This window comes from Balaenoptera physalus (assembly GCF_965194825.1).
Source record: "Balaenoptera physalus genome assembly, chromosome: 2".
In the NCBI taxonomy this organism is placed as follows: Eukaryota; Metazoa; Chordata; class Mammalia; order Artiodactyla; family Balaenopteridae; genus Balaenoptera; species Balaenoptera physalus.
The window spans coordinates 103,395,491-103,418,499 of NC_138883.1; the positions used below are offsets into that span (position 1 = coordinate 103,395,491).

Here is a 23,009-nt window from a genome sequence, read left to right on the forward strand (position 1 = left end):
AGGGAATCAGAAGTCACAAAACGTAGCTCCTTCTTAAAAGAAGTAGACCAGTTCATATTCTCTCCATGTTTGCAACAGAAGCAATATACAAAAATAAAAATTTAAAACTCTTTCTCTCAAAAAAAAAAAGTATGTGACTGTTAGGAAAAGCAAAGTGTATGGTGAGGAAAGCTCTTATCAATTTTTTATAAGTCAAGGCCAAGGTCTTCCTTATCAATTATTCCTACTTTTTCCTACTGTCTCCTTCAAAAGGTTTTGCAAGGATCAAATAAGATATATATGAAAGTGCTAGGTAAGTCATTAGGTCCCATACACGATGTAAGTGGTATTATAAGTATTATCATTATTGTTATTATTACATTGATCAACTGAACTACTGCCATACTGATAACCAAATTTTGGCATTCCATCTTTCTAAAAAGACCGTAAGCTCCTAGGAGGTCCATGCTTCCTCAGCCCAACCAGCTTAATGAAAAGCACTGTTGTTAGGAAGATGCCACTTAAAAATCCTTTGAACTGAATTGAAATTGATCCCAGAAAACAGTAGGTGTTCAATAAAAGGTTGTTAAATGAATAAATAAAAGAATAAATAGTAGTTACCCAATGCACATTAGCTCTAATTTTCAGTTAATTGCCTTTTATTTTTTTCTCTTCTAGTTTAGTGGGTCAGTTCTCCATAACCCCCTTCTTCCCTATGTCTTAGCTCCTCACAGTATCAAATGCTAAAGGAAAACAAAACCCTTTATGTTAGTGTTAGTTATGGGCATAAACTCCCACTGAAAAGTGATCAACAGAGAGACAGCACAATGCATGTGTGTATAGTGGCGGGGTGGGGAGGAGGGACTAGTAGAGTCAGAAAAGATGATAGAGACAATAAAGAAGGTAGGGGTGGGATACAGTCGGAAAGTTTTCAAAGATCTTCTGGGAATCTGGAAGAGATCGCCCCTGCAGTTAGGGGCAGTCAGCAAAGAGCAAGCCTTGATTTTATAATGTGTGTACTCCTATAATATATTCAGATATACAAAAATTTTAAAACCAGACTGATAAAACAGGAACAACTCAGAAAATCTTTAATTCATAAAAGCACAGCTAAAAACAATACCACTCCTATGCTAGCTGTTAAGCAGTCTCCTTAGGACACAAGGAAGAGAGTGCACATTCTCCCGGCCCCAAAGTGGTCCCCTCGCTACTTGATGTTGGTGGAGTTATCAGTCTTTCTTGACTAACGCAGTCTGTAGTTTTTTGTTTTGTTTTGTTTAAACATATTCCTTAAAAAAAGAATCACTTTTAAAACTTGGGGTCTAGCTTGCTGTATTAGGAAAATAAAAATAGACATATTCCAAAAAATGGTATTGCTATTGATGATCAGTTCTAAATGGGTGTTGGAACTTCAGAGAGGAAGGCTTATTTGAAAAACTAAATGCAATTGCCCGAGAGTCAATACAAAAACCACGAGTTCAGCCCTTTCAGCGTTCTTGGGGATTGAACTTTAATTTTGGAGCATTTTCACTGGACAGACAATAGCAGTAACTTTTATTTCGTATGATCTCCCCTATTCCCCTTTTATAAAAAATGTAAAATACTTTTAGAAGAAGAAAGAAAACGGTGAAAAAATACAGAAAAATACAACATCACAAGTGCAAAGTTTTCTGAATGCATGCTACTTGAAATACTCAAAATATCACCACTTATATAAAAGTAGTGACTTTATACTGGTCCTCAAGTCATATTTTAAAGTCCTGTCATTATATATCCTTCACTGAAGAGTTTTTGTTTAACAAGACAAAAATTATTAAGGATCCATCTATATTTGTCTTGTACCATTTTCTGACACAAATATTGTATTTCTTTCCTACATGTTATTCAACAATCACGCTAGCATAATAATATTTTAGCTATTACCCTTTAAAAAAATCCTAATGAATGTGGTATCACTGTTCTAAAGGACTGTCTACTGTACCTTGTTCATTCTTGTGCTTAAACTCACTAATATAATTTCCTGATCATAAGTGAATTTTTTAAAACTCTCCATTAATCTTACTTTCCTTTTAAGTAAAAAAAAAAATCATTACCCATTACCCTCAGCTACCAAAAGAGCAGCTTCTGCTCTTCATGTTAAAGATGCTGCTTGCCCATGCCGCTTCTCTCAGAAAATTCAGAAGTCTCTCTAAAGAGCTGAGGAGGAAAGCTGCTGGGAATGTTCGCAGATACCTGATTTTACAAGGTTTTGTGAAAAGAGCTTGCCTTTAGATTGGTAATACTCAGTGTTTATGAGGGTTGTTTGCCAAGCCTAAAATAAGGTGCCTCCTCCCCACAAATTAAAGAATCAAGTTACAATCCATTATTTCATTTTTGATTGTTTTTCTTTGTAATAAGTGGGAAAGTGGATACTGGATAAAAGTCTCCCCTGAGCTAAAAGACTCCACATTAAAGGCTTCAATTAGCTATAAATCAGTTGTCTTTCCTACTGGGGGAGAACAAGAGAAAAAAAGAGAGTGAGGGTTGTCAGAGAAAAAGAGAACTGGAAGAGTTTCAAAATTAAATTCCTAGATACTTAAAACTCCTTTCAGGGGCTGTGAGGAAAATCCAATCCAAAGTAAGACTAAAATCGAACCCTCCCAAATCTGAAGTCCTCTCTCCAGCATAGCTCTTGCATCCTAAGACCTTTAAAGAGAGCCTGAAGAGGTTAGGGACCCTCATAAAACAAAACTCTTTTGCTGCATGCTTTCCCTGCTTGTTCCTAAACCCGGAGAATTGCCACACATTGGCACCATTGTTATGCAAACAACGCCTAAATGGTTGTAATCATTAACGACCTCTCCTTAAAATGGCTTTCAAAAATTTGTCACACCATCTAAAAAGCTAACAGGTACATTAAATCCATCTAAGTTGGCATTCAAAACACAAGTCACCCTGATTTTTATCCTAAAACTTAGCAGGTAAGATTTCAATATTCTGATGGATTTTTTATAAATTTCTCTTTCAACCCTTAAGCCAAAACCAAACAATTTACTTCTGGACAAAATTTAGTTTATCTCGTAATAAGCATGATGGAAAACAACTTTAACCGTATTGTGTGTGTGCAGTATGCGTTTAAGTTGATTGGGCGATGTCTGTAGTAGAAATCAACTAAAAGGAATAGAAAATCAAACAGGACAACTGTAAAAGGAACTCCAGGAAACATTATTTTAAATCGCATCTATTTCTCTCTCTCTCTCCCACCCCAATGCCATAACATAACCTCCCCCCCCCCCACCGTGTGTGTAATCAATGCATTTTTTTCCATGTCGAATTTGTGGGAAGTAAATTCTATTTACATTAAGGTAGCGAACTCATTTCCTTTTTATGTTGTGGTGCAACAAAAAAATTCCTGCTTGGCCAACCCGAGATGTCAGAGTTCGTTATAAAAAGTAATTTTTTTTTTCAGTTCAAAAGCGAACCCATTAATTTGCACGAATTTGAAGACTTCTCAAGTTTTCCAGGAAAACTGCCACTGCCTACAGAATTCGAATGAAATGCTGACATCGGATCTACTGTACTCAGCAGCCAGATTTCCATGGAATCTGCAAAGGCGGCCAGAGCGCTGCGTGCCGGACGATCCTACGCGAAAGCCGCTCGCGGCGCACCGTGCGGACTGCCGAGGACCCGAGCGGGGCCAGCAGCCCTGCGGCCCCTGAAGGTGCACGGCCGAGAAGAGACGGCCAGGCTGCGTGGCCGACCTGGCGGGGAACCCTTCTTACTCCTTTGAGGAGTGGAAGCGGTGCCGACGCCTTCCCCGCAGCAGTCGGGACGCTGAGAATTCGACCAGAAGGCAGCGGCAAATGCGGTTTGGGAAGGAGCTGTTGACGGCGACCCTCAGCGCCGCGCGGCAGGCTGGGGCGAGTCCCCGACGCGTCCCAAGATCCCGGCAGGACTTCATAAGCCCCAACGCCGAGGACGGGGTGTTGTCCCTCTGCTGCGCGGGGACGACAGGCTGGCCCGGGAGACCCGGGCCCCAGACCCCGTCTCGCCACCCTCTCCCCCTAACAGACTATGGAGAGGAAGGAAGGTTCTAGAAAGTCTCCGTGGACGGCAGGCCCTCTCGGCGCCTTACCTTGGTGTACTTGATCTCGAGGTTGGGCGTGGGCGACGGCAGGAGGTGCAGGGACGCCATGAGAGCGGCGGGGTCGGCCTTCACCTCGCCGGGCATCTCGATCTTACTGGAAGTCATGAAGGCGGGACGAGGTCTCGCTCGCCCGCGGCGTGGGCTGTGCGGGCTTTGCGCTCGGTCCGCGAGCCGGGGGCGCGCTCGCCTGTATATAGGCAGGTGTCAAGCTGGGGCTCTTCTTATTGGACGTGAGGGCCGAGGCGCGGGGGGCTGGTCCATCCTACCTAGGACGCCCCGGCTCAGCCCCGATTTACATAAAGCCCGCCGCCGGCGCAGCGCGGCTCAGACGCTCGGGGCCCACGGTCAAGTGCGCCTGCCGTACCCCTGTGCCCCCTGGCCGCGGGGACCGGCCCACGCCCACGCGGCCGCCGCAGTCCTCGACGGCGGGAGCCCAAACCTGCGCCGCGGCCGCGCGGGGCTCAGCTGGCTGGACTGGCCTCGCTCCGGCCGGGACAGTGTCAGCGGAAGGCACACCTTGGCGGATATGGGGCGCGGGTCGTGGACCCGGAAGCGGAGCGGGGGCTGGCGGGGGACCCGAGCGGCCCGGTGCTGACGCGGCCCCGAGAGCGGGGCGCGGTGTCGGCGGGAGAAGCCCGGGGCGCTGAGGGGGCCCGGCAGAGGATGGGGCGAGCGACGCTGCAGCGGACGCGGAGATCCCCTACCGCTCGGCGCCCGCGGAAGCCCGTCTCCACTTCTCTCCCAGGGACCCGCGGGACGCCCTCCGCTCTCCTTCCCCGGGCATGTGCGCCCGGCCCTCCGCAGCGACCCCAGTCCCCGCGCACACGCACTTCCCGAAACGCGGCCCGAAGCGCGCCGTGGCCACAGGGTAGGGGACGAGTAGTGATGGGCGCGAGTCTCTCGCCCCACACTCAAAATGAGTATCCCCGCGAGCCGGTCGACGCCGCGCGGCCCTCACCAGGACTCTCCCGCCCAGCTGCTGCCCTCTGCTGGCCGGGACCACCCCGGGCGGTCTGGGCTGCGCTGGGAGGATGGAGCCTTGGTCCTGGTACGCTCCGGGGAGTTGCAAGTTGCATTGACGCCTCTGGTCTTTCTCGCATCCCTCTTTCCAGCCCGTACTCTCCTCGCCTCCAAACACACAAGGATACACCAGTTTTGCTTTTCTGTTGTTCTTCACGCTAACAGCTATCATCCCGCCAGACACTGGGCTTCTCACTTAATTGCCCCTTTGGGGTTGAGCTCCCATACCTATACCCCCCTAATTTAAACGTTTCTGTAGCTCCAACAGATCTTCTAGTTTGTGGGACGCTAGACGTCAGCATGTAGGTCTACGTCAAGAACACAGACACCCCATGTCAGAATGGGCTTTGGGCTCCGTGGGCTAAATCTGGGGTCCAGATAAAAAGACCTTTATAGGTCACTTCCCTTCCTCACTCTCAATGTAAGCCTGGCGGAGGCCTACTGATTCTTTGGATGTTAAGGCCTACTGATTCTTTGGATGTTAAGTGTCAGCCAGAAAAGATCTTGCCTTAGATACTTTCAGTAACTAAAACTGCCCTATGCTCAGCGCTTGGATACTAAACAACAGTAGAAATAGACCTAAATATTTCATTTTAGTATTAAGTCTAAAGAAATAACTTCCAGCCTCTCAGAACCCAGAGTATCTACACAAGGTTACCAGAGTGAATTGGGTTTTTGTTTTGTTTTGTTTTTTTTGAGAAACTAGGAACCTTAGCTTAGGCAGTTACAAGATTTCAATTCACAGGGGATCTCTATGGCCAAAAATTATGCCTTAATAATAACAGTATATGCTCATGAAATAGATGAAAACCTTATAGGGTTAGAGATACAACTGAGAGATAAAAAGTAAGGTTAGTTGAGGAGAGGGAGAAGTCTATAGCAAGGGAAATCAGTGATGCTTGTGGAACAATTCTACAAACATGTTTGCACCTTCCAATGCAAGGCAAGGTGCTAGACTTGTTTACAAACAAGATGGACAGCCCTGGACGTTAGTGAGCTTAAGCCCTTCCCCATAGAGAGGGAGATCACTGACTATGAGAGGTTGTGGTGAAAAGTTACAAAAGAGCATCAACAACGTGATCTGGGTGCCCCATCCAGGAAGAGGCCAGCTCTCTGGGGACGCTGACCTTTGAGCTAGGCCTTAAAAGAAAGGTCAGGCTTCAACAAGGGAGAGAAGGACAGTATAGAAAGAAGAGTCCACAAGAGCAAAGGTGCGGAGATGTGAGAATGCTTTTTACGGGACATCAGTGGTGCTGGGGGAGCAGCAGATGAGGCTGGCAAGGCAGTTGACTCAAGGTTGTAAGGGCCTTTTTTCTTGAGGCACTGAGAAGGACAAGTCATCAAAAGATTCTGAGGAAGAGCAAAGGGAAACCTGTATAAATTAAACTGATAAATGAATATTGTCAAGAAAGACTATCATAGGGACTTTCCTGGTGGCACAGTGGTTAAGAATCCGCCTGCCAATGCAGGGGACACGGGTTCGTGCCCTGGTCCAGGAAGATCCCACATACCGCAGAGCCACTAAGCCCATGAGCCACAACTACTGAGCCTGTGTGCCACAACTACTGAAGCCCATGTGCCTAGAGCCTGTGCTCCACAGCAAGAGAAGCCACCGCAATGAGAAGCCCACGCACTGCAACAAAGAGCAGCCCCCATTCACCACAACTAGAGAAAGCCTGTGCACAGCAACGAAGACCCAACGCAGCCATAAATAAATAAATTTATAGAATAAAGTTTAAAAAAAAATTAAAAAAAAAAAGACTATCACAAATCAGAAACCATTGATTTATATTCTCCACAAAGTATAAGACAGGGGTGTTCACCCTTGACCCACCTCTGGTGTGCTAACTCCAGTTCCATCACCATGGCTGGAAGGAATAGGATGATAGAATTATTAGCGTTTTTTACACAGTGAGGAAGAGTAATAAAGAGATTCCCTTCTTGTTCAGGCAAGAAAGTGAGGATCTCTTGGCTTCTTCTCCTAAACATTTCCAAAACATTTCTTCTCCTAAACCTTTCCATTTCCGCTGACTACTTCAACCATAAATGAAGGTAACTTTCCTAAGCTCTCTGATTGAGGGACATTTTCTCTTCCTGATCTTAAGTTTTGTTTCACTTTTCCCCATCTTTTACTATAAACACTTCTGTTCATAGATTTCTAAGATTTTTTTTCTTTGCATGATCATTCTCTTTTCCCCCTATCTTCAGCTCATGATTGTGGCCATTTTTTTGTCCAAACTCTTTAATTCAAGATGAGGGACAAGATTTAGCAGAAAAGAATAGTGAATTATAACTACTTCAGTCTTCTTGGTTTCTATTAGTAGAATTTATTCTGTTACTTTCAAAGCTGCCTTAAAATCTCTTCTCACATTCTTCTTCTTTCCTCTTCTCTTTCTTTTATCATCTTGTTTTATTGTCCTCTCATTTCTTCCATAGATTTCAACAATGGTTGAAGTAGCAGTCTTTATCTTCAGGTTTCTAACATTTTGAATTTCAGTCTTTTCCCTGATTTGGCTAAGAAACATATTTTTTGCCCACCCTTATAATGTTTCCTTCTCTCACCCTCCCCCACTTGTAATTATCTATTTTTTAGGATACATTTGTTTAAAACCCCCTGCACAAGGGAACATAAGCTACAACATGCTCTATTTATTTCCTTGTGAAAACATTTTATTAGGCCTGGTGGAGCCAATATCCTGGGGTTGTAGGGAGAAAAATAAATTCTTGCTTCATATTTCCTCACCTAAATAGTAGAATTGCAAAGTTGTAATTTTCAGGCATCAGCTTTATGTGAAGCTTGACTTCAGGTATGAAACCATAGCAATTTAGGCTTCTCTTCAGATTACAGTTAAAGGGGAAAAGTATTTGTTAAACTGAGAAACATGTTTTAGAAGTCAATGAGGGAAACTAAGTAGAGCACAAAGATTCCTTCCAACGAAGGAACACTTTTGGTTTTGACAATAACTGAACGTCCAGCTTGAACTTCAATCTTTCGTGTTTAGGGGCTATTTCAGCCTCAGGTGGCCCTGCTTAATTGCCTTCCTGTTCCCGTCACTAACCACGATGACAGCCTACCTTTTCTAACAGATACACTTGCATTTTAATTTATCTGCAAAAATAAATCACACATTATAGCATTTCCTTCTTCTGAGCTAATTGAATCAGTTCCTTAAATGTCTCTAAGTCTAATGATTTGAAAGAGGCATGGTGTTTGAAATATTTTAAAAATTAGGGCCCTTGGGTTGTATGCAGAATGATCTCAGTGCTTATTTCAGATATAAGTGTTTCCTAATGATCTCATTCATCTCAAATGGGATACGCCTGGCTACTTTATTTGAAATGTTTCCTGAAAACTCTAACAGGAAAGCTTAATGTAAGGTATATTTATAGAGAAATGGTATTTAATATATTAACAAAAGCGTATAAGAGCTTTACATATTTTTATCCAGAAATGCTTAACGAAGTATTTTCGACCCATTATGAAAACTTCTATAAAATAAATTCACTTATATTTTTAATTTAATGTGAATGTTAACTTTTTATTGGGATCTAAATGCTCACTTAATTATTCTTTTCCTTCCAATATCTAGAAGAAAAGAGGCTGAAATTGTGGCATTTATTAACCATAAAAATTCTCTACATATTAAGTCCCCATGCCCAATGTGGCCTCTGGTCACTATATTCTATGAAAAAGAGTATTTACGGTTGCAGGGAGTAGATTCCTAATTGGTCATGACTCCAAAAATCATGTTTTGTTACAAAACACAATTCTTTCCTTTTAAAATATATCCTCCACCTTTTGAGAGCCTCAGGAGACTATTTTAAAAGTGGAAACTAGATTCCTCTTTGTTGTAAAGCCCAGTTCCACCTCATATATGTTTTAGAGGCTTAATTTTGGGTGCAGAGATGAGCTCAGTACAGTATCAATAATCATGCTTAACAGGCGTAGGGAGAAATTAAAATCCCAGCTCTGCAGCCTTTTCTGATGAGCCTGAGGAAAAAGGCATTAGCTCCCTCTGCAGTTGATGGTATGTATGTGCAAGTGAATATTGTCATTTAAAAAGCAACAGCTTGGATTCAATGTACTTGTCTAATACTGATAAGTCTTTGTTAGATGTTACAGTTTTAGTCTGAATTACTTTATAGGAAAAAAAAATCTTCAAGATCCAGACAAATTTTACACTGCAGTTAGTTTAGGAGAGGGACTTTCATTAAAAGACTTTGTGACTTTTAAGAAAAGAATGATAGGGTTCATTAGCCAAATTTACCATAAAAGGTGCAGTACTTAGAACCCTAGAGTCCCTTTCACATTATAGTTAAGAGAAGGTAATATCGCAGAGCAAGTCACATGGGTGTGTCTCAGGTTGGAAACAACTATTTTTATCATCATGAGTGAGGAAGAGTTACTAACAGGCAAGCCCCAGAATTTATTTTTTTCCTCACCCAGATAAGTGGTTGACATGTAACTAAGTTAAGTTTGCTCTTCTGTTTTTCTTTTGTGTTCCTTAGTTTGCATTTTTCTTTTTACTTTAAAAATTCTTCATGTCTACACATAACTAACTCTTAACCATTACTACTACTCACTTTAAGACTCTCCCGTTCTTAAATATAAACTTCTTTCCCAACTCTTTCTGCCCTTACACAGTCATTTACCCAGAGGGTCTTTGGGCATAAGTAATCCTCATATGAACTTTGGTGATATCTGGGACGGGGATTCATGTTCATATTCACTAGAAAATGAGGCTAAATGAACAGTCATTGTTCTCCTTTACTTGCTGGAATGAGCCATTGAAAAGATAATGAGGAACACTTTAGATGTCTTGACAATAGAGGGGGAATGCCAGCATCTTTCTTCTCAACCCCACAGTTCAATCTGTGAAAGGCACAGGGCAAGAATGGGAGGCATTCAGAGCCAGGATATAGACATCCAATTTGGACATCGAGCCCCAGACTACAAAGGAAGGGTCTCTTGCTTCAGATATACATACTCCCCCGTTCAGAGCATCTGTGACTCCTTGACTACATTGGTAAACCGGGACATTTTTTCTTCCCCTATCAATCAAATAGCTTCAATTGAACAAATATTCACTGATGATACATTATGAGCCAAGCACTGACATAGACTCTGTGAAGAACAAAAAAGAAGTGTGTGGAATGACAGTAACTGCATATGTGAAACAATTCAAGGACCATATGAGACAGGAAAGAAGTGAGAATATGCAGTGCAGAATGAGAGTGAAAAAAAGTGATATCAGAAAGGAGACAACCTATTACAAATACTTTTGTTGGGCCTTTCCATAGGCCTAATACTCTTCCAGGTGCTATGAGGGACATAAGACACAAGTGATAAAGGTAACATTTTCCAAAGCATGGCCCAACAAAGAACTTCTTTGACATTTTTTAGTGTAAAGATAACTAATGTTATCCAGTAAGTTAACTACTTGTAGAACTGGAACTCCCAAAAGCAAATACCTGGATTACCTCCCACTTCCCAAAATGTTAAATGTTCTCAAGTAATAGCCCGGCACAGGCCTAGCCAGAAGAGAAAACACAGTAGGGACTAAGGGCAGTTTATTTTTTTCCCCACTTAAGAACAAAAGAGAGCATTAAGTTTGACATTACTAATGCTTACATACCTGCCATCGACCTGCCACTTTACTCCTGCTATTACATTCATGGAATAGTCCTGTGGTTTTCAGCCCAGTTTCCAATTATAATAATTTAGGGAGCTTTTAAAAATATGAATGCCCAGTCCAATCTCCAGAGATTTCAATTAGTCTAAGGTGGGGCCCAAGACATTGATATCTTTAACAAAGCTTTCTGGTGTCTATAAGACACAGCCCAGCTAGAGAACCACTGGTTAACCCACAGGATGTTAACTCTGTGGGGTTACTTGAGTCCACTCTGCAGCCTCTGGATTGGAAAAGTGGACTCCATGCTTCTCACTTTGTAGTGCTCTTTGATTTGCTATTTTTAATTTACTATTTGAAAAACACATCAAGCCTCAAATGGATTGACCTTTCTGCTAATGTAATTCACCTAAATTAACAGAGGCAATTAACTAATTTATATTGGAATTGTGCACTTTCCAGTTCACATTTATCAACCCTTAAATGCTTGATCTGGTGTTGCAGTTTAAATTTTTAATTACTACCCTTTAAATCTGAAGAAATGTCTTACATCTAATTAGCCAAACTTACATATTCAATTAATAGATTCATTACAGGCTAATGAATATGGAGGCAGCACCAGGGTAACATCTGCTTGCCAGTTGAAAAGACGCAAACTTTTCTACTATGAAAAAAGAAAAGCGTCTGTTATATAACTAAAACAGCTTGAGCTTTCAGTTTTAACATTTCTGTGTACTATAATGCTCTTAAGGAGTTTTATGAGCCTGCTAACCTAGCAAAAGCAGTATGTTGTCCAGAGATAGCTGCCTTTCCAGAGAAATATGGAAATCAGAATTGCAAAAGAAATACATATCCAAAGACACTTTTCAATATGAAAATTACATGTCTAGATTGTAATCTCAAATTATTAAGTTTTTCTAACCTGAGTTTTTCATTAAAAATGCCTAAGATAATGAACTCAATGAGAAAATTAATATCGCAAATTAAACAAAACCTTTAATTTACTATAATATACTTTAGGATCATCCCAAATTCATGCGATTTTATATATTTAAAGATATGGCCAGACATTATTTTGGGAACTAGATGTTCCAATAGTCAGTTATATTTGTTGTGTAGTTGTTGTTTTTGATGTGGACCTTCTTTTTTTTTAAGTCTTTATTGAATTTGTTACGATATTGCTTCTTTTTTTTTTTTTATGTTTTGGTTTTTTGGCTACAAGGCATGTGGGATCTTAGCTCCCTGACCAGGGATTGAACTCACATCCCCCGCATTGGAAGGCGAAGTCTTAACCACTGGACCGCCAAGGAAGTCCCTGTCAGTTATATTTGGATTCTAGATAATTCAGAAATCTAAAATGAATTTGCACAATATTTCCAGTTATTAAAATTCTGGGTTTTTATTTCTCTGGCTACGCAGGAATAGGCATTTTTAGTAATTATGAAAACAACCATGAGTTTCAGGAAAGGTGGGTGAGAGCTAGAATTTACTTGAATTAGAGGTGGCAAGAGTGTGAGGAAAATAATCAGAAATCACTTCTAAAGCATGTGATATCTTCCATGTCAAAGCAAGAATTAAACAAGTGACTTTGGACCTATGTCTGCAGGTAAGAGTATTTCAAGACATGTGTGTGCTACTCTACTGGAGCCTTAAAAGTCTTTTTTTTTTTTTTTTAAAGAATTTCACTTTATTTATTTATTTATTTATTTATTTATTTTTGACTGTGTTGGGTCTTCGTTTCTGCGCGAGGGCTTTCTCTAGTTGTGGCAAGTGGGAGCCACTGTTCATCGCGGTGCGCGGGCCTCTCACTATCGCGGCCTCTCTTGTTGCGGAGCACAGGCTCCAGACGCGCAGGCTCAGTAGTTGTGGCGCACGGGCTTAGTTGCTCCGCGGCATGTGGGATCCTCCCAGACCAGGGCTCGAACCCGTGTCCCCTGCATTGGCAGGCAGATTCTCAACCACTGCGCCACCAGGGAAGCCCTAAAAGTCTTTTTTTTTTCTTCCATTTTACTCCTTATATTCAAGCTGACACTTGGACTATTAAAAGACCATATTTCTTACTTTCAGTTATACAAGTGCAAAGTCCCGATATCCTTGTTAGAGTATCAACTGCACACTAATCAAATATTCTAAAAATGAGTCACTGCAATATTCACATGTCTAATATTGATGGCCTCTTATGTACCTAGCACTGGCAAGACTCCCTGGGAGTATGAAAAAGAAAACTATAAAGTCACACCTCAAGAAATTCACAACTTGATCCTTGTAAGGAAAATCTTCATAACTGACAACAAATGTACTTAGGCCCACAAGATTTAATGTGTTTCAAGGGCAGTTAACACTTTTCAGTATCTGAAAAACAGTGCCAATGTGAGTAACTCTTCCCTACGCTATTCTCAGTAGATGTAAGGAGCACAAGAAAAGACAGAAGGGGGAAAAAGTTCACCTCATGTGCTCAGGGGGACTGAGAGGAGACCATATAAGCAATACCTGAGTAAGAGGAATGTCTGCCCTGGTACTCATGCTGTAGAGGGGCCGCAGTTACAAATACACAAAAAACAAATTCAATAAAGAATACATGAGCACCTCTGTCATTCAGGATCTGACTCTCAGTGTTCATAAACCTAAACACCCACAATCACAATTAACACCATTCAGGTCCCGAGGAAATGCTCTTCCTCATCTCTTACAAAAGACAGCATTCGCATGCTGGAAGATTAGTGTGTTAAGTGGCTGTCAACATTAGAGTGCAGGCAGGATTTGATCAACGCAAGCACAGAGATGAGAGGAAAGACAAATGAATTCACTTACCAGATCCTTTCTCTCAGAGAGCATGAATGCAGTAGATTCTTCGAAAGTGGAAGCATTGTTTCCCAAGAGTGCCAAGTGTCCATTTTCTTGCTTCTCTTTGTGTTCCAATTGATGGTTTATAAGGTTGTCAAAAATGAAAATGGGAGATATTCTTAACAGTTCTATGAACTGAGGAATATTTTGCAACATTAAATAATTTATAATACTCTAAAATTTGTATATATGTAGGTCTAGACATAACATGCATTAAGTATGATATTGCTGCTTTAACTTGGCAACTAGATGGACATTAGACTCTAGAATTTCTAATAGTTTTATTTTTATAAAAATATTTTATGAGATATAATTATATATTTTAAAACAATAATTGTACTGTTTGATACTCATTAATTTTAATTTCTATTTTGCCTTTAATTTTAATTAAAAATTTTAAATATTTTAGAAAAAATAACTTTTTTGAAAATATAAGAAATACTTTAATGTTTCTATTTTCATTTAATTAACATTTTTGATGAAATATATTCAAATGTGTAGACTTCAAATTCTTTTTTAAAAGAAACTTTTAAATTATTTCTGTCAACATCACCAAATTACGTGAAAATCTTGGTTATAACAATATAGTGATTTTGATGAAATAAAGGCAAAAGGTGCATTTTTGTGGGATAAATATATAATTATGAGTCATGTATGTCTTTATTGTATTACTTACCCAAACACTGCTGGCACATCAACAGAACACTAAGACATACCCGATAATAATGAAATTCAGTAGTCTTGATATTTTGCTGACTTTCAGTCAAATAAAAAGTATAACTTTACATATTTAAACACTTTGCCATCATGAAGCTCTATTGGTTAAAGCAGAAGAGAACCTTATATTTAAGGATTTATAAGTCTAGTTAAAAATTGTAAAATATTTAAATGTACGGTGGTTGGTTCTTCATTTCTCTTCTTTATCTGGACCCCACAAATGTTAGGGGTGGGTGCAGATACAGGGAGCTGCTTTTCTCTATGGCCTTATGAGATCACTGTTTCTTTTTGTGCTGATTCTATGGGACTTTCCAGAGACACTTGGTTAGTTTGCACTGCTCTCTTGTTGTTCATTGTGCTATGATAATCCTCCTGCATATTTTTAAAGTTTTCTCTGAAAAAAGGCATGTAAATTATTTCCAGAAACACTGCTTTAACTTGAACTCAATACATTAATTGGCTGTTCATTGTAAAGTGGTTTTCGTGTACTGTTAACAGGTTGAGTCGAGGTTGTTGGAGTTTTCTCTATCTTGTAATAATTTTCTGTTTGGTTACCTGATTTCAGTATGGAAAAGGCACTGGACCCAGATTAAGGAAACCCAAATTCTAGTCCTGATTATTCCCTTATTCACTGTGTTGAGCCACTGAAATGTCTCCTACTTCCTCCAATAGAAAATGTCCATGCTAATGTGACTGTATCCTCATGAGAAGTGCCAAACTTTGAATTAGGAGATCTGCATTGTTATTTTTTTAACTACAAAAGGAAAACAATTCCAATTTTTAATCTATGTTACAAAGCTATTCTCACAACTGTGGAATAAAGAACTAGGGCACGGTTGAGCTAAACAAGTTGTGGTTTCAGTAAAATGTAGTCATTGCATCTTCATAATCCAACAAAAACAAGCATAGAACTCCTAGGAACTGAGGACTATAAAAGTACATAAACCAGCGTCTCACAACAAGGAGCTCTGTGTTCAGGCCAGCAGGGAGCATAGTTGAGGCATTATGCTCTAACAGGTGTACGGTGCTATAGAGGTCAGAAGAGAGAGTGGTTATGTCTCCATGGGAATCAGAAGGATGGCATTTGAGCTGTACCTAGACTAGCATGGTGGCAGGAAGAATGAAGTAAATCGTGGAAAAGAAAAGTGTTAACATGCCTGTAAAGGAAGGCTTAGGACATAGCCTAGATGATAAGCTAAGAAATTGATTTAGTAGAATGGGGAACTAGAATAAACCAGCTTTCTATCTCGCCTTTTTACTGTGGGATATTACATGGGTTAGGTGGTAGCAAGCCCTAGAGAAACGTGATATGTAAGTTACTGCTATTCAACATTGTAAATAGCCAGGAAAAAGCAGAAAAAGTTTCAAAAGGTCTATGCGTGAATCAAAGGATTCCCAGGAATGGGAGAAATTCCTAGGGCCATTGCAGGAGGAAACATGATGATGAAAAAGAAAGAGTGGTGAGATGCCTGAAGGTGCTACTAAAAAAGAGGTAAGCTCTCACTCTCACTCCACTGGCTATACAATACCTTACAAGGCACAGACTGGTCTCTGTGTTAATCCTTTCTTCACCAAGTTCTATATCTTCTATCTCACTAACATTCCCCTGTCCTGCCCCTTCTCTCCACCTCTAGTGCTGCTGCTTTGGTCCTGGTCCTCCCCATCTCTTGAATAGCATATGTAGCTGTGCATGACAACAAAGAATTTCAGTTAAAATTAAGTGATACCAGATGAGTTCCTGTGGTATGAGGGAAGCAAGATTGCTCCAAGCCACTAATTGGAAAAGAGGATTTCTGGACTATTGTAATAATTTTGTCCTTACCGCTTCTCCTTTTATAACACCCTTTACATTACATAGTGGCCTTTCAACATCTTAAGTCTGATCATGCTACTCTTCTCATAGTGACTTCCCAATGCCTACAGGATGAAGCCCAAACTCCTTGATCAGAGCCGTGACTTTTGAGGGTTAATTGTATAACCATGTGTTAGAGAAGAGATAATTTAGATGGAGACCATTTATTCAAGCCCAACAAGGGAATTGGTGGTCATCTAGTCCAGGCTTTCCTAAACTCTTCTCATCAGTTGTAAATATAAGAGATTCTTAGTTTCCTCCCAGGCCTGCTGGATTGTTTCCCAAGGAAGGGTCCAGAGTCTGTGTGATTAAAAACTTGAGCTTCCCCAGAGCATTCTCGTGTTCAGGTGGTTTGGGGACCTGATGAAGAAACTTAAGTCCAAAGAGAAACACTGGTTGCAGAAGCCCAGAAAATGAGGGCCAGGACCAGAATGGAAGGACCAGAAAGGAAGGTAGCTGTGAATGGGACTGCAGACCTCATGGCAATCTCACCAAGGTGTCCATGCTAGAGCCAGATATAAAGGCCACCTGGGGGCTCCTGGGAGTAAGTGATCATGCAGGGAGGGCCTCCCTCCCACCTTCGTCAGCCCTGTGGGCACAACAGCAGGGCTGGAGGGGGCAGTGGAAGGGCAAGAGAGGGTGAAAAGTCCTGGGCTGTGTTCCTGCTGAGGAACCAGGCAGAACATGGGGTACTTTTGCCCCAAGCTTCTAGTCCTTCAGAAACAGCTGAAGAAGAGCAAGATTTGCTTGAGGGCAAAATTGTGAGTGAAGCAGAATTTGCTGTGGTGTTCACAGCCTTTCTTTTCTGCTTTCTTGCCCTCCTTGTTGGTGTCCTCACTCCTTCATCCTGCCAGTGTGTTCTTGTTCTAAACTCTTTCTTCCCTAGATGCATAGAAATGGCTTTGTTGTCTTCATTCACACTTTGACTGAGACAGTGTTTTGCCTTGACCAGCTTTCTCTACTTTCTACTCAGCTTCCTCTCTCCCCCTCCTCCCTCTCTCTCCCTCTCTCTCTCTCGTTCATAAATGTAAAGCTTAAAAAAGTAAACTATTTCATCACTAGGCAACTTTTAACAACTTGTGACTTTTTCTCTTATAAGCCCCTAATTCTTTCTCTTCCCCCAAACACTCCTTTGGGGTTTCCCAAATCTGTGTCTTCCCAATTGGAATTCTTAAGATCCCATGAATAAACTATTTTGTTATTGAAAAAAAAAAAAGTAAACTATTTCAGGCAATAGTAGAAGTGGAAAAAAATATTTGCAATAGAAGCTCAAGGGAGCCACCTTGCCCTTGAAATGGCAGTTTTCTAAAGTTTGCCTTGAAGTTTTGTTCTGTCATTCAAGTCACATTTAATGAGTGAGGACCTTGTGTTAAGCACTGTGTTAAATATTTGGCATTCAGGAGAGAACAAGGGAAATGTAAAAAAAAAAAAAAAAAAAAAAAGAACAACAAAAAGAAAAGAACAAGACTTGGTCCTTTTCTTTGAGTTGCTCATAATCTGTTGAGGATAAAAATTCAACCAGATAATACTATAAGACAGAGAGGTACATACCATATATAGAAGCCTAGGGAAGAGAATAGTTAACCTTCTTTGGATGGAACAAGAAGGCTTTACAGGGATACAGCTTGAATTTGGACTTGAATCATGAGAAGGTTTTCACTAGGGAGTTAACAGGGAGAAGGAAGGACATTCCAAGCATAAGGAGTACCATATACAAGGGTTCAGAGGCATGGAGAAGTTCATCATCGTCAAAGAAAAAAACTAAACAAAACAGATCAGTCTGGAAAGTGTAGGGTGAGTGGCAAGGAGTAGAGGGAAATGATGCTGGAAAGGTAAGCTGGGGGCGAAAGGTCAGGTTAAGCCATATGGCAGATTGCATTTTTCAAAGGTGACCTCACAATTATATATCCCATTCCACAGGATCTTACTTTCCTCCATCTGGAAGTAGGGTCTCTGTTCCCTCTCTGTGAACCTGGGCTGCCTCTATAACCTCCTGACCAATAGGACATGGCAGGAGTGATGCTGCATGACTCCCAAGGCTGGGTCATAAACGACAATATTGCTTCTGTCCAGTGTGCTTCTTCTTCTTCCTCCTCCTCCCCCTCTCCTCCTGCCTCTCTCCCTCTCTCCCTCCCTCTCTGGACCCTTGTCTTTAGAAGTCAGCATGTTGTGAGGAAGGCCAGGTCAAAAGGAGAGGCTTGGTGTAGATGTTCTGGATCCTGGCCCCAGCCAGGCCCCAGCCAGCATCAGCCATCAGACATGGGATGAACAGGACTTCAGATGACTTTAGCCAGTGAGTCTCTTTGCAGGGTCCTGGATACTGCAGAACAGACCACTCTTGCTATATTCTGCCTGAATTTATACCCACAGTAACCATGAAAGACAATTAGTGATTATTGTTGTTTTAAGCCACTAGGTTTTGGGGTAATTTTTTATGCAGCAGTAGATAACGGATACAGTCATGCCAAGGAATTGCACTCTATCTTAAAAACACCAGGGAATGAGAAAACCATAATTCAAAAAGAGTCATGTACCAAAATGTTCATTGCAGCTCTATTTACAATAGCCAGGACATGGAAGCAACCTAAGTGTCCATCAACGGATGGATGAAGAGGATGTGGCACATATATGCAATGGAATGTTGCTCAGCCATGGAAAGAGGCGAAGTTGAGTTGTTTGTGGTGAGGTGGATGGACCTGGAGTCTGTCGTGCAGAGTGAGGTGGGTCAGAGAGGGAAAGACTGGTACCGTATGCTGGCACGTGTGTGTGGGATCTAAACAGGGATGGTCGTGAAGAGCCTAGGGGCAGGACAGGAGTGGGGACGCAGACCTACCAGGGAATGGACTTGGGGATGTGGGGAGGGGGAGGGGTGGGCTGGGACGGAGTGGGGGAGTGGCATGGACGTGTGTACACTACCAAATGTGGGGTGGATAGCTGGTGGGAGGCAGCCGCGTGGAGCGGGGAGATCGGCTCGGTGCTTTGTGACTGCCTGCGGGGGTGGGATGGGGGGGGGAGACGCAGGAGGGAGGAGATGTGGGGACGTGTGTATATGTATAGCTGATTCACTTTGTTGTGGAGCTGGGGCTAACACGCCATTGTGGGGCAGTTATACTCCAGTGAAGATGTTTAAGAAAAAAACAAAAAACCACCAGGGAACCAGTGAAGGTGTTTCATCAGGGAAGTGGCAAAAGAATTTCGAATTAGAAAGATAGCCCTGGTGTCAATATGGAAATAGGATGGTGGTGTAAGGGTGGCTTAGAGGCTGGGAAAACAAGGCTATGCCAGTTATCCAGGCCAGGGGGAACCATAGGGCAGGAGAGTATCTGTGATTTCTTAGGAAAACTTTGAGTTTGGTTTATGAACTCTTTTACTTTTATGTACCCAAAAGGTGAGAGGCAGTAAGAACAGCAGAATTCTTGAGCTGATTCTTTCCCACCCTCCCTTACCACAACCTTTTCCTCTGCTCCCTTATTTCCAGACCCTGGACTTTTAGAGTCAGTTTTCATGGTGCCCTCATCCTGCCCTATTGATGTCCACTGGCTAACAGTACACTCCTAGTTGGAGTCTTCTCCTTGCCTTCTCTCCAAGTATGAAGGTCATGGTGCCAGTCTCATAACCTAGAGTTTCTTTTGCCTCTAGCTCATCAGTATCTAGGGTCTTACAGGGGGCGTGGGAGGAGATGTTTGACGGAAAGATGATCTCAACTGTTGGGGAGGCAGATCCTGGCCTTTTTAACATAGGTAAGTGAAATAACAATAATCATGAGATTTATATGACTTATACTATTTCATACTATTTTGACACCAAAGATGATTGTAAATACTGAAGGAGTAACAACATGTTTATTAATACAGATGGTTTGATTGTATAGTGTTAAGTGCATAATATCATTCACCACTTAGAGCAAGACTCATTAACTGTTACCCATTGTCTAGCATATATAGTAGAATGTAAAAGTCTAAGAGATATGTAGGAAAGCAATGTAAGCTAAAAATAAAGTGAATTAAAATTCTTCCTTCACTTCATCTCTGCTTCATTCTTCCTACTAAATATTAAGCTCATCTCTAGATTTATCTAGGAGGAGTTGGCAATAATATCCTACATGTACTGTCATGGATTTTTATTCACCTTGGTAAGATTTTTGACTCAGCTTTTTCAGAATTACTTTATTGAGCAATTTGTTTCTATCAGGATCTTTTATATTTATTGTCTTACTCAACCCTCACATAAATCCACAAAGTAGTATTTTACCTCTATTTTACAGTTAGGAAAACTTTTCTGATTTGACATGCTGAAGGTTAAATAGCTCAGAGTGATAAAGTGTGATAAATACGCTAGGTATTCTGATGCTCAAATTCAGAATTCTTTTCACTGTGGGCCAGAAAGTATGGAGGACTCAGGCCGTATCTTTACAACAGCAGTAACTGAAGGCAATCTGCATTTGTCGGTTATAGCCATATAACTTTTTTTTATCCAAACAGTGACAAACTGACAGATGATACTCACAAGGGGGGGTGGATGCTCCAATCTTAGCTGCTAAGCCTTTTCATATGTAGAAGTTTTCACTAGCCTTGTATGAACATCTTCCCTAGCATCTCAGTCATTCTCTATCACATTGTCAGAATCCGGCAGGCAGTCATGGTGCTTAAAAATCTCAGATTCTGGAGCAAGCTATTTGGATTCAGATCCTAACTCAGCCTCTTGTGAGTTCTGTGATCTTGATCAATTATTCTTCCTCCCTGGGCCTTAGTTCTTTCACCTTTGAAATGCAGATAATAACATTGTCTATCTTGTGAGTTTGTTGTTAGGATTAAATGAGTTAATATAGACAAAGTACTTAAAACATTACCTGAAACATACTAAATGCTATGTAAGCATTAGCCATTATTTTTATCATTATCGTTATTATTATTACCACAATTCCAGGAACCTGAAGGCAATAGATAAATAATTATGAAATCAGTATGGCAGTTTAACAACACACATTTATGTGTATATGTATGTGGGGATATGTGTATAGCTGCTTTTTTTTCTAATTTTCCAACCAAGATTTAAGGGTTCCCATTGTCTGGTACTTGAAAAATCTCTTTCTCTCTTTGATCATAATGATAACTTAACAAAATAAGTGCTGTCTTGTATTAGTTTGCTAGAGCTGCCATAGCAAAATATCACAGACTGAGGAGCTTACACACAGCAATTTATTTTTCTCACACTTTTGGATGCTAGAAGTTCAAGATCAAGGTGTCAGTTTTAACTTAATAACCTCCTTTAAAGGCCTTATCTCCAAATACTGGCTACATTCTGAGGGAGGTGGGTTAGGTTTAAAACTTTAATATGTGGGGGACACAATTCAGCCCTTAATGTGATTATTTAGATTATATTTACATGTCTACTTGGTAGGAGCTGTGGTCCCCCACTAGAGTTATGTAAATCCCAACAATTTCCCAAGGATATTGTCCCAGGTAGTAGGACACATATATAGACACGTGGTTGAAATATGGTAGCTTGTAAAATCCTCTTGGGCTTTCATTTGGATTGCTGAGTTCTAAACGAAAATACATGAGAAGGAAAGCCACCTCTGAGGGCCCCATGTGCAACCAGTCATCAACCTGCCGGGGGTTGCTATACATATTTGCAACACAGAGCCCTGTGGGACACAGAAAGTGGATCTGCTGAAAAATGCCAACGTTGATCAGAACATTTTCTGTGGGTTAACTTCAAAAGTTTTTGATAAACTTGAAAATAAAGTTAAAACTTGAAAATACTTGGCCTTTTCCAGGCAGTCAATAGAGGACCTGAACAGAAAGAAAAGAATGGAGGAGATTGGCCAGCAGGACGGCAGAGTAGAAGGATGTGAACTCACTCCTTCCTTCTTACAAAAACACTAAAATCATAACTAATTGCTGAACAACCATCGACCAAAAAAAATGCTGGAAGCTAACAAAAAGATACCCTACACCCAAAGACAAAGAAGAAGCCACAACAAGATGGTAGGAGGGGTACAACTGTGATAAAATCAAATCCCATACACACCAGGTGGGCAACTCACAAAATGGAAAATATTTATACCACAGAAGTTCTTCCACAGGAGTGAAAGTCCTGAGGCCCACATCAGGCTTCCCAGCCTTGGGGTCTGGCAACAGGAGGAGGAACCCCCAGGGAATCTGGCTGTAAAGGCCAGCGGGGTTTGATCACAGGAATTCCACAGGACTAGGGGAAACAGAAACTCCACCTTGGAGGGCGCACACAAGGTCCCATTCGCACTAGGACCTAGGGAAGAAAGCAATGACCTCAAAAGAGACTGGGCCAGACCTACCTGTTAGTATTAGAGGGTCTCCTGTGTAGGTGGGGGGTGGCTGTGGCTCACTGCAGGGACAAAGACACCGGCTGCAGCAGTTCTGGTGAATACTCAGGAGTGTGGGCCCTCCCAGAGGTTGCCATTCCCCACCACCACCAAGACCTAACCCCACCCAACAGCCTGTAGGCTCCAGTGCTGGGACACCTCAAGCCAAACAACCAACAGGGCAAGAACACAGCCCCACCCATCAGCAGATAGGCTACTTAAAGTCTTCCTGAGCATGGCCCTGCCCACCAGAGGGACAAGACCCACTCCACCCACTACTGGGCAGGAACTCTCCCACCAGGAAGCCTGCACAAGCCTCTGAGACAGACTCATCCACCAGAGGGCAGACAGCAGAAGCTAGAAGAACTACAATCCTGCAGCCTGCAGAACAGAAACCACAATCATAGAAATTTAGACAAAATGAGATGGCAGAGGAATATGTCCCAGATGAAGGAACAAGATAAAACCCCAGAAGAACAACTAAGTGAAGTGGAGATA

The 23,009-nt window shown here is 41.6% G+C and overlaps 1 protein-coding gene across 3 annotated transcripts in view; it reads right to left on the bottom strand.

Moving 5' to 3' along the window:
- The window catches only part of ALDH1A2 (aldehyde dehydrogenase 1 family member A2), a 100,587-nt gene extending 91,086 nt beyond the window's left edge, over window positions 1-9,501 (bottom strand). Inside the window, exons 1-2 of one of the 3 annotated variants that reach the window (XM_082446842.1) lie at window positions 5,064-9,501; window positions 4,094-4,292 (exon numbers count right to left, since the gene is read on the bottom strand). In XM_082446842.1, the coding sequence (XP_082302968.1) occupies window positions 4,094-4,210 (117 nt within the window). In that variant the 5' untranslated portion in view covers window positions 4,211-4,292; window positions 5,064-9,501. Of the gene's footprint in view, window positions 1-3,740; window positions 3,989-4,093; window positions 5,030-5,063 lie in introns of those variants that run through there. The other 2 variants (XM_082446841.1, XM_082446843.1) reach the window with 2 other exon arrangements.
- Between the last annotated feature and the right edge of the window lie 13,508 nt (window positions 9,502-23,009).